Source organism: Rhincodon typus, chromosome 23, assembly GCF_021869965.1.
Source record: "Rhincodon typus isolate 14 chromosome 23, sRhiTyp1.1, whole genome shotgun sequence".
In the NCBI taxonomy this organism is placed as follows: domain Eukaryota; kingdom Metazoa; phylum Chordata; class Chondrichthyes; order Orectolobiformes; family Rhincodontidae; genus Rhincodon; species Rhincodon typus.
The window spans coordinates 45,882,287-45,894,562 of NC_063354.1; the positions used below are offsets into that span (position 1 = coordinate 45,882,287).

Genomic DNA, 12,276 nt, shown 5'->3' on the forward strand with positions numbered 1-12,276 from the left:
GGGTGGGTGTGTATCATCCTGACTTGTTCAATCATATGCTCCCTAAGCAATGCTGTGGCAGAGCAAATTTCTGCACTAATGTCAATACTTATTGCCAGGCACTGCTGAAATCCTACAATAAGCACACTTCTACTGCCGTTAATGAGCTATTCAAATTTGTATGAGGTTAGGCTACTGGAAGAGCTAAGGCAGGAGAGATGCCCACTTCAACAAACTAGAGAACAGAAATCAGATTATGCACCATTTTCAGGGACCTCATCCAATAACTATCCATAAAGATCAATTAACAGTGTTTTGTCAGTATTTGATGCTATATCTAAAGAAATATCAAGAAATCCCCCAAGACAATATGAAGCCTCTAAAGCCAGATTACAGCCAGTTAGCAAATGCTAACATCAGAGCTATCCCTTGTGAGTGGCTGAAAGCTCCTTTAGCTCTGATGGTGAGAAGCAGGGTGATTTTACCTGCTATTGTTCATATTTTACAACGGTGAACTGCGGATGTTGTCCTGATCAGATGGTATGGGCCAATGATGGCTTCTTCATTGAGCTAAAGTCTCCTCAGACATTTATCTTCTGTGAGACACAATAACTATTGACCAGAGTACATTTTTTTGTTTATATATCTAAAGAACATTTACTTGCAGTAGAAGGAATGCAATGGAGATTCACTGGACTGATCCCTCAGATGGTGGGATTGTCTTATGAGGAAAGATTGAGGAAACTGGACCTGTGTTCTCTAGAGTTCTGAAGAATGACAAGTGATCGAATTGAAATGTACTAAACATGTACGGGGCACAACAGGATTGATAGAAATAGATGTTTCCCCTGACTGGTGACACTAGAACCTGGAGACTTAGTCTCAGAATACACAGTAGGCCACTTAAGACTGAGGTAAGAAGGAATATCATCGCTCAGAGGGTGGTGAATCTTTGGAATTCTCTCCCCCTCTCCCAGAGGTCTGTGGAAATGCTGCCATTGAGTATGCTTGAAACAAATTGATTACTTTCTACAGACTAAGGATGTCAAGAGATACAGAGATCGCGTGGGTAAGTGTTATTGAGGTAGATGCTTAGTGGTGATCTGATCGGATGATTGGCTGGACAGCTGGTTTGTGATGCAGAGTGATGCTAACAGCATGGATTCAATTCCTGTACCGGCCAAGGTCACCATGAAGATCCTGACTGCTCAACCTCTTCCCTCGCCTGAGGTGTGGGGACACTCAGATTAAACCACTACCGGGCATCTCTCACTAATGAGACAGTTGTCTTCTGATCCTCTGGGACTATGGTGACTTATCTTTAATTGGATAGTGTAACAGCCTCAGCTGGCTGAATATCCTTCTCCTGTTTTACATTCCTGTCCGAAAGATATTTTCTAACCAGTCTTGTTAGAGATGTTATTACACACCTCTGGAGCAGGTGTGACGTGAACCTGACCTTCTAGCTCAGAGGTAGAGATATTATCACTTTGCCACAAAAACTCTCAGTCCTTTCCTGTATACTCTGACTTTCTGAGTCTCCTGTCTTGCAGCAGACATCTTTTTATGTGGCATTGGATGGTACACCCATTATATCACCACACATAAAATTAATTCTTATCCATAAAAGTGTAAATAATGTAATCTTTTAGTAGTCTGCAATCTCCCCTCTGCTGTACCATTGCCAGCTTTTGTTTTCAATTATACATATACTGCAAATGGGAATACTTAATTGATATTTAACAAGGTATATTGCACGGCACACTATTTTACACAAAGATGCTCCAAAAGAAAATGAGAAGCACATTCACATTGTCAATTTATTTATACCTCAGTTGTAAAACTGGATGATATTGTATACTTTTGACTTCCTCTCGGTCTCTCTATCTCTGATGTGTCTGGGGCATGTTTAACGATTGTTGAACTTTGTTTTAAAGTCTTCCAGTTATGATATTAAACAGACTTGCTTAATTTATCCAATTATATTACTCACATGGCCGGAGAATTTCTGAAGTACTTCATGGCAAATTCTGCCATTATATACTGAACAAAGTCAGGTGAAGAATGAATGTTTGGTAGAGGGTTGCTGGATTCAGAACGTGAGGAGATGGTCATGTTTTCTGAAACTTCACTGGGCACAGCACTCTAAAAAACAAGCAGAGCACACATTCCATTAGTATACCAAAAGACAAGTGCAGATATGCTATGCAAAACAGTGTGAACAAAACTAAAGTTATAATTGTATTACAAAAAAGTACACGGTTGTGTCTACATTACCTGGCATTTCTGACTGTCTGAGGCTATTCCATAAGCACTTGGTAGAATGTACCCAACTGCTCATTCTTCATGTACTTTGAATCTGAGTGGGTCATCCAACAACAAATAAAGAATGGTACCACAGCTAAGCTTATTCATATCCTCTCTCAGCTATGTATGTGTCAGGATGGATCATTGGACAGCAATAAAAATGGGAATCCAAAGAGGTCATAAAACTCAATAACATGGGGAAGAGGGAGAGAGATTTAGTAAATTAAATAGAAAGGACAACGTAATTGAACAGGGTAACAATTCAGGTTAGAGGATATAAGGGAGCTACAGACAGATATTAATAGGATCATTGCAGGGATGTGGTTGCAAGTTGACCAAGGTTGGGTGCAAAACACAGATTTGGGAAGAACTGGAAGAGAGGCATGGGGGCCAGGATAGCTCAGTTATTAAGGGTTGTGAATAATGCAGTCGTGGGAAAAATTCTTGTTCAGAAAAGCAAGATGTAGAATTAATTTGGGGGAAAAAAGCAAGGGAAAACACCACTTGGGAGAATAGTTGATAGGTCCACCTTAACAACAGTTACACCATAGGGAAAAGTGTATACAAAGAAATAACGGGGGCTTGAAAGAAAGGTAAAAAGGAAGGAATTAACTGTGGGTGATTTCATTTGGATTGGATGAATAAATTGGCAAAGGTAACCTGGAAAAGGATTTTATCAAGAATACTAGGGACAATTTCCCAGGGTAATGCATTCTAGAGATACATCAGAAAAGATACAATTGCAATAATTCAGAGAAAGTTCACTTGGCTGACAAGAAGTTAATCACAGGAAAGCTCTATCTTCAAACAGACAGCTAACACCAAATGTAACAAAGAAGCTACTTCTGATAAGGCTTTTGGTATGCTTGCCTTTATTGGTCAGTGCATTGAGTATAGGAGTTGGGAGGTCATGTTGCAGCTATGCAGGACATTGGTTAGTCCACTTTGGAATACTGCGTGCAATCTGGTCTCCCTGCTATAGGAAGGATATTGTAAAACTTGAAAGGGTTCAGAAAAGATTACAAGGTTGTTGCCAGGGTTGGAGGGTTTGAGACATAGGGAGAGGCTAGATAGGCTGGGGCTATTTTCCTTGGAGTGTCAGAGGCTGAGAGTTGACTTTATAGAGGTTTATAAAATCATGAAGGGCATGCATAGGGTAAACAGACAAGGTCTTTTCCCTGGGATGGGGGAATCCAAAACTAGAGGGCATAGGTTTAAGGTGAGAGAGGAGAGATTTAAAAGGGACTTAAGGGGCAGCTTTTTCACACAGAGAGTGGTGCATGTATGGAATAAGCTGCCAGAGGAAGTGGTGGCAGCTGGTACAATTACAACATTTAAAAGGCATCTGGATAGGTATATGCATAGGAAGGGTTTAGAGCATAATGGGCCAAATGCTGGCAAATGGGACTAGATTAATTTAGGATATCTGGTTGGCACGGACGAGTTGGACCAAAGGGTCTGTTTCCATGCTGTACATTTCTATGACTATTATTCTAAGAAGGCAAGCTGCGGACTTGCAATAATTTGGATGAAAGAATTTAAAGAATCATCAATAATATCACATTCTGGACCTGAAGGACAAGAATCTCTCTAAGAGTCAGAAGCCAGAGCTCCCGCTTTAGCAGAAGTCTGGAGAAGAACTTTGCATAATGATCGAACCCTGGACACATCTAGAGACAGACACTGTTGGTGGAACCATAGCCAAGTTCCACCATTAATTGGGTAATAGCCAAGTTGAGTTGTGAGGCTTAACTTGTTTACTTGAGGGGTCTTATTTGGTCGCTACATGTAATAAAGTTTAAATCGTTGCTTCACAATTTATTTGTCTGTGAGGCCTCTTAATAATTAGCTGAATTAAAGGCAACTTATGGTGATTTACCCACGACAGTAGCTGAAATCACCAGAACAGGTATTCAACACTTCCTGTCTACATGACTCTGTGCTAATCTGGATACTGGTCTTCTTACCTTTCTCATGGATGATCGATTAGAACTGGGTGTGCTCTTTTGCCTCTCCTCATTCTTCCCCGTGTAACTGCTATAGTAATCAGGAGCAGCTGTTGGCTGAGCATGGTCTCCAGGAAACAAGCCAGAGCGTCCACCGATAGACCCAAACTGCCAACCTTGGAAGGAAGGGCGCAAGGTTCAGTAATGTAGATAGATCCATAACTCTCAACCTTACTCTCTATCACACTTTACATCTCTGTTTCTCTTGTATGACCTTTGATATTTGAGGTGATTGTTTATATTTTTATCGTGCTAAAGTTATTTCTACCTTCATCATTGACCGTGGAAGAGACTGCCTCTGCTAAACGACTCTGTGAGACCATTTTTCCTGCCCTTTGTTCTTGCATTTAATCTTATTCCAATTGTAAGGACCATATCTTTTTATATTACTTTATTTTTGATTGTGAACTGAACTAGAAAAGGGATTGTTTTAAAACCAAGGACTGTGGAAGGAATTGTTGCACTTCTAAAAGGCACATTACTGACACTCATTGTAAGTCATGTTTACACTGCTGCTTTGTTCAAGCTGTGTGGGAAGGCAGTTTGTAGACAGACTGATGCCAAGGGGTGTGAACATTGCTGATTAGTTTGTGGAGTTATGATCAGTTGTGAATGACTATCAGCCTAACAGCAACTCTGTGATTGGCTGCATAGTAACTGGGTAACATGTGGGTTTACATGATTCTGACAAAAGCCTTTGGACTGCTACAAGGGCAGATAGTGTGTTTTCCTCTCCAGTAAAATCCCTACAGCCTGAAGAAAGCCAGTTTATTTTCCCTCACAGCGATAAGCTGCGGCTTTTGACCTGTAAACTAAGAGATTTTGCATTTAATGTACCAACTGCCTATGTCTCCTGCAAGGAAGTGAAAAGAAGCTGGAGAAAAATGTTTGAAGAACAGAAAATCCTGGCAAACAAAAGTTTCTTCTCAGTGATTGGGGCCTCTGAACTGCTTCCCCAGTTTATTTCTTCCTCCACTCATAACACCAACGTCTGATTGTCTTTCAGTGTCTGTCTATGTGTATGTGTACATAGCAGAGTTTTAGAAGGGGGTTAGAGTTCAGAGTTCTAATTAATAGAGTTAAATATCAACAGTTCACAGCTGTTTACCTGTGGCTATAATCTATTTATTTGTAATAAACAGCAGTTATTGTTAAGTGCAGAAACATGGCTGATGTTTTCTGTTAGTTGCAGGTAAATTGGGGCTTTGCATACATTGAAAACTTGTTAATTTTTGTGATGACTTTCAGAATAAGGGGACTTGATTTCCAGTGAGGTGTGACACTATGGCTCCTCATTCTAGACTCTACTATCTCAGCCTTTTAGGACTTTAAAATCTCCATTACACTAATGTACACTGTTCCAATCAGAAAAGGCCTCATTTATCAAGTCTTGCTTCATATTTCTATTGGCTTGTATCAGGCAGAATGCCAATGAAATCAGTATTGCAATCCTAACCCTAACCTTTCTCTTGTGAGCACAATACTCCTAATGAGGTCTCATTAGAGTTTTGTTTAAAGTTATCATAATAAGTGCTAGTACTACCCCAATGTAATTTTCTTTCTCAGAGATAGAGAGATTTTATTCTTTTGTGTGCATTTTGATAGCTCCTAGAGATAGTAGGGACTCTGTACCACTGGACATCTGGACCTTTCTGCTAGCCTCCAATCTGAGTTTAAGAAAAAAAATCAACAAAATCAATTTCTGGACTGCCAACATTAAATAATTGAAACAATATTGCACTGTCCACTCTGCATGGATGTCTGACCATCCCCTTTGGCTCTCTGAGTCCAGTCAGGTCAAATGTTAATTTGACCCTGCTGCATCAACAACCACTCCTGAGAGTGTGGTCGAATGTTAGCGATTGATGAGTTTGTGATTGCCCCTTGTGACTCACCTGGTTGAAGTCCATCTATTGGCAGCAGCTTGATGATGTCTCCTTTGCGAAAGTTCAGCAAACATTTATCATCTGTAATATAGCTCTTAATAGCCATAACGTAGTCAGAGTCCTGTAAGATACATATACAATATGAACCAAATCTCAGAAGATAACATGATTTCAGCTACTAAGTGAACATGTAAGTACTATAGCACCTGATAAAGTAGCTGTGCAGCAGAGGTATGCAGTCAAGAGGAACCAAATTTGTTCCTGATCTGTACTGGAACAACGAATGAGACTGTACTATCGACCTCAGCAAATTGGAGACAATCCTTGTATCAGTAACTGGGCAGTACATGAACCATTAACCATGCCAGCACTGGGACACCTCCCCCCCACCACCCCATCTCCCCGCATCCACCTACAGGAGCACCAGGCAGTTTCTGTAGGGTTGAGGAGCAGTAGAAGACTGAATCCAAAATAGAATCCAAAGAATACAAATGCACAGTTCACTAAAAGTAACAATACATATCGATCAGGCCATGAGAAAGAAAACAAAGTGCTGCAATCACTTCTTGAGGGATAGAATTGAAAAGCAGAGAAATTAGGCTTAAACTTTATTATAAATGATATAGAGACACTAAGATAGGTGAAAAAAAATCACTAGAATAATATCAGAAGAAAACTTATATTTCAGGAAGGAATGGAAAGAGAAAACTGAGGGGTAACAGAATCCTTAAGCAGCATTTGATAGAATAGAGATAGAGAAGAGGTTTCCACCTGTGGAAACTACTACTTCCACACTACTCAAAACTAGAGATCATAAACATATGACAGTCACTCATAAATCCACTAGAAATTCAGGAGGAACTTCTTCACCCAGAAGCATCAGTTAGATTCTGGAATTTTTGATCACATGGAGTAGTTGAGATAAATATTATAGACGCATTGAAAGGAAAGCTATACAAACACAAATGGCAATGTTTATGCTAATTGGCGTAAATGAGAGGTGGGAGGAAACTCATTTGGAGTCCATAAACACTGGGCATACTGTATGTTCAATGTAGTTCTTCATATTAGTAATTCCATCCAATGTTGAGGCAGAAAATTGACTCGTAACTGCAATAAATATAGGGGAAGCACTTGTATTAATAACTATACTCAATACTGAATTAGTATTGCTACGATGAGAAATATTGATGCTATACCTATACACCATTACACCAGTTCCTTTGTCATTAATATGGTACAGTAACAAGTATGGATTTTTTCCAATACCACAATTGCCTGTTGGTTTGAATTGCTACTTTCTGCTGGTCTGCCATAGTTTAATGTCTGCTCCTTTTCCATCACTGTTGCATTTTTCAGATCTTATGTAGTACCTTCCGTAACTCCTCCAGGAATAAAGTGATGAGTATCTTTGCCTGCTTGGCTTTTTCTGAATACAGGACCAGCTGCTCATTCTTCAGAGAAAATTCCAGCATGGTTTGTTCCTTTAATGTCACATTCAGTATTTCTGCATAGCTGTAACAAAGGGAGAGGTAAACGGGTTTCCTTTATCTGCACAGGTATTTTACTCAGCCTGAACTGGTTTCTATCTGCTGAACCTTTCTCCATGGTCCCCAAATGGCACAGACGTAATGGGTCAATGGTCTCTTTCTGTGTTGTACATTTTTGACAATTCTGTGACCAAGTTACAGAGGAGACAACAGTGAAACTGAATAGAGAGGAGCTACTTAAAGGTTGTCAGGACATGCTCAAAGTTACAAAAATGCAACCTGTCTGGATGGGATGCACCCTGGGTTGCTGATGGAAGTAAAGATGAAATTGCATCACTTTTCAATCATCCTTTGATCTGGTGGTGGTGCCAGAGGGTTGGAATACTATTATGGTTACAAGCCCCATTCAAAAAAGGCACCCTGGATGCCAGGCTTTTCCCATTTCACTCCTTCATGTTTCTGACCCCACCCTTTATCCTGCCTTTGATTCTGTCTCCTCACCATCAAACTCACTGCACAACCCAACTCATTACTAAGTATCAAAAACAGAAGTTGATGGAAAAGCTCAGCAGGTCTGGCAGCATCTGAGGAAGGGTCACTGAACCCAAAACGTGAACTTTGAGTTTTTTCTTCACAGATGCTGCCAGACCTGCTGAACTTTTCCAGCAACTTCTGTTTTTGTTCTTGATTTAAAGCATCCGCAGTTCTTTTGGTTTTCATTCCTCAGTCTCCTCTGATGGTCCCCTATAAAGCTACTGTGTTCACTTGCTCCCTTCCTTGTGTTACAGAGTTTGAAAAGTGAAATCAGTGACCTCAGACACAACTACTGAAAGCCCAAAAAGTGCAATATTTCCAAATAAACATGAACCTAGGGCCACTGGGTTTGTCTGGGAGTGGGTTGTAATTAAAAAAGTCTTTTATGATAATGAGTATTTATGAAATGCAAACACATTGCAATTATGAATCCACTAGAGGCTAATGTGAGGCTTAGCATGTCACAATCATGGTGCTATCTTTATATCCGTTTGCATTCACATAATTAATGCAGGAAAGTTGTGTTGAATATTTAAGTTAGTCCCTAGCTGGGGTATTGTGGCCAGGCCTCGGTCCCTCACCTTAAATGGAATGTCAAGAATTCGGAGAGGAGTACGTGGAGGAGATTTACTGGACGGTATTTGGAACACCAAAATTCAATAATGTGGAGACACTAAAGAAACTGGGATTGTTCCAATTGGAATAGAGAAGGATCTGATTAAGGACTTCAAAATTACCAAATGTTTTATAAATAGGAAGATAATGTGAATGAGGAGAAACTGATTCCATTGGGGTCCATAGGACAAGGCATATGGGGTTTGGGGATTTGACAGATGGGAAAGTAGAATCGAGTCCACAACCAGATTGACCATAGTCTTATTCAACAATGGAGCAGGCTCAGAGGGTCAAATAGCCCAGTTCTGCGCTTGAGTCCTGTGTTCCTATGAAAGGTATTTAATGACAACTGGCAAAAGAATCTGAACAAGAAGGAAAAGATATGCAGCAGCTTAATTGTTATGATCTGTAATGCATTGCTTGAAAGGGAAGTAGAAGGCAATTCACTGGGAGGAATTTTCAGGACTGGAGCTGGGCGGATTTCCCATGGATGTGGCAGTACTGTCCTGGCACTAAACCATTTCTAACAGGGCAGGTCAGGGATGCAAGCTTCAGGCAGACAATATAGGCAATTAAAGGACATTTAGGCCTCTCTTCCCATACCAGCTGTAATCTTCCGGTTGACAGGCAGATCCTGAAACATGGCCAGTGAGAGGAAGTGGCCTCCTAGTGGCAGACTGAAGGCCAGCTTCAGAAACACTTAAACTGTCTCCCCCTGCAACAGCAGTCATATTATAAATTAGTGCTGAGACGATGGCTTCATCTCTTCCTGAGCTGTGTCAACAAGCTGCCAGTCTCTTAATGCTTGAGGACTTCCTTTGGCACTCCAGCATTGGGAGCCCACCCCCTTGTCCCTAATTGTATCATGAGCACGCCCTCTGGCCCTTCATTTGCCATTCCTGTGAAACTTCTTTCACAAACTTTTTTCAGTGGGGAATCAATGACCTAGTGGTATTATTACTAGACTGTTAATCCAGATGACATTCTGGGGACATGGGTCCAATTCCTGCTATGGCAGATGGTGGAATTTGAATACAATAAAATATCTGGAATTAAGATGATGATGACCGTGAATCCATTGCCAATTGTCGGAAACACCCATCTAGTTCACTAATGTCCTTTAGGGAAAGAAACTGCCATCCTTACCCGGTCTGGCCTACATGTGATTCCAGACCCACAGCAATATGGTTGACTCTTAACTGCCCTCTGGGCAATTAGGGATGGGCAATAAATGCTGGCCTAGTCAGTGACACCCTCATCCTGTGAATGAATTTTTAAAAAAAATTCCAACTGGGCACAAAGAGTGCACTTGGAATAGTCCTGGCGTTTGGTTCCAACCCCAAAACCAAAATCCTGCTCAACAATAACTTTCTAAAAAGAACTGGATAAATAGTTCAACAGAACAAAACATGGTAAGGCAAGGAAAAAGACTGAAGGGATTGGGTTAAGTGCCAGTCAGAGCACAGCACAGAAACAGGCCCTTCAGCCCATCATGTCAATACCAACCAACAAATGACAAATTACACTAATCCAATTTACCTCCACTTGGTCCATAGCTTATTATGCCATCCTCTCAGGCAGGGCATTACATATTCCTACCAGCTTCAGGATGAAAAAAAAATTCTCAGATTTCCTCTAAACCACTTACTCCCCACCTTAAACTTATGCCCTCTTGTCTTAGACACATCTGCCATGGGAATAAGATTTTCATGATCTACTCTGTGCCTGATAATAATTTTGCATACCTAAATCAGATTTCCCCTCAGCCTCCACTGCTCCAAGGAAAACAAGCCCAGCCTATCCAATCTCTCCTCACAACTAAGAATCTCCTCTGCACCCCCTCCAGTACACTCACACCCTTCTCATAGTGTGGAAATCAGAACTGCACACAGTAGTCCAGCTGTGGTCTAACCAATAATTTATAAAGTTGTAACAAGACTTCCTTGATCCTATATTGAAGCCCTGACTAATGAAGGAAAGCATCCCATATGCCTTCTTCACCACCCTATCTATCTGTGCTGGCATGTTCAGGGACTACTGTGTGCAGTTCTGATTTCCACACTATGAGAAGGGTGTGAGTGTACTGGAGGGGGTGCAGAGGAGATTCACCAGGATATTGCCTGAGATGAAAAATCTTAGTTGTGAGGAGAGATTGGATAGGCTGGGCTTGTTTTCCTTGGAGCAGTGGAGGCTGAGGGGAAATCTGATTTAGGTATGGACTTGTACACTAAGGTCCTTTTGTTCCTCAGTTATCCCTAGGGACCTACTATTCATTGTGTATATCCTTCCCTTATTAGACTTCCCAAAATGTATCTCTTCACTCTTATCAGGATTAATTTCCATCTGCCATTGTTATGCCCGATTTACCAGCTGATCAATATCAGATTGTAGCTTGAGATCATCCTCCTCACTATCAACACCATCACCAATTTTCATGTCCACTGCAAACTTACTAATTATATCTTCTACATTCACATCCAAGTTGTTAACAAACATAACAAACAGCAAGGATCCCAGCACCGATCCCTGTGGTACACTGCTGGTCACAAGCTTCAAATCAATCATAAAAACCCTCCATCATCACCCTTTGCCTCTTATGTGAAAACTGATTTGGGATCTAGTTTGCCAACTTCCTTTGGCTTATGGGCTCTTACCTTTTGGACCAGCCTTCAATGTGAGACCTTGCCAAAGGCCTTACTGTAGTCTATGTAAACAACATCAACAGCACCACCCTCTAAAATATATTTAGTCACCTTTTCAAAACATTCAATTGAATTAGTCAGACAGGATCTTGCTCTAACAAATTCGTGCTGAGTATCCTTGTTCAATCCTGCCTTTCCAAGTATTGATTAATCCTGCCCTTCAGCATTTTTTCCTGATTAATCCGGCCCTTCAGCATTTTTTCTAAAAATTTCCCTACCACTGACGTCAAACCAATTGGCCGAATGGCACCTTCCTATGTTGTTTTATTCTATAATTGTAGGTGTGGTAACCAAGGAACTGATTACCAGCTTGGACAAGGCAGTTGTGATTGTAGCAGCGGCGGAGGCCTGTAAGTGAGGCCCCAGATTCCTAACAGAGACCCAGGAGCCTGTTTCACAGACTCCAGCTGATGTCAAGCAGCGACTGGAGTAGCAGCAGAGGAGGAACAAGAAGAAGAGAGAAAAATGAACTCTGTTTACAGTAAAATCTTGCATTATATTCAGTGTTATGAGACGGCAATGGAGCGTGACGACTTTGCGTATAAAACACTAAAAAACACTTTTTGTTGTATTTTTGATACATATGTGACAATAAATCTAAACTTAAATCTAAATCTAAATTCCGGAAAGATATCTGAGGGCTGATACATTCAAATGTAGCTGTATGCAACTGAACATGAGACACAGCCATGCTGTCAAAGCTTGCTAACACAGCTAAAAATGTAACAGATCCAGACACACTGACATACATTGACAC

At 40.8% G+C, this 12,276-nt stretch overlaps 1 protein-coding gene across 2 annotated transcripts in view; it reads right to left on the reverse strand.

Annotated features, from left to right (window-relative positions):
* myo15b (myosin XVB) overlaps positions 1-12,276 on the reverse strand; it is a 179,155-nt gene that overhangs the window by 43,448 nt on the left and 123,431 nt on the right. For both annotated transcript variants that reach the window (XM_048610620.1, XM_048610621.1), the window contains exons 27-30: positions 7,552-7,693; positions 6,188-6,299; positions 4,254-4,408; positions 1,973-2,124 (exon numbers count right to left, since the gene is read on the reverse strand). In XM_048610620.1, coding sequence (XP_048466577.1) covers positions 1,973-2,124; positions 4,254-4,408; positions 6,188-6,299; positions 7,552-7,693 — 561 coding nt within the window. The remainder of the gene's footprint in view (positions 1-1,972; positions 2,125-4,253; positions 4,409-6,187; positions 6,300-7,551; positions 7,694-12,276) is intronic.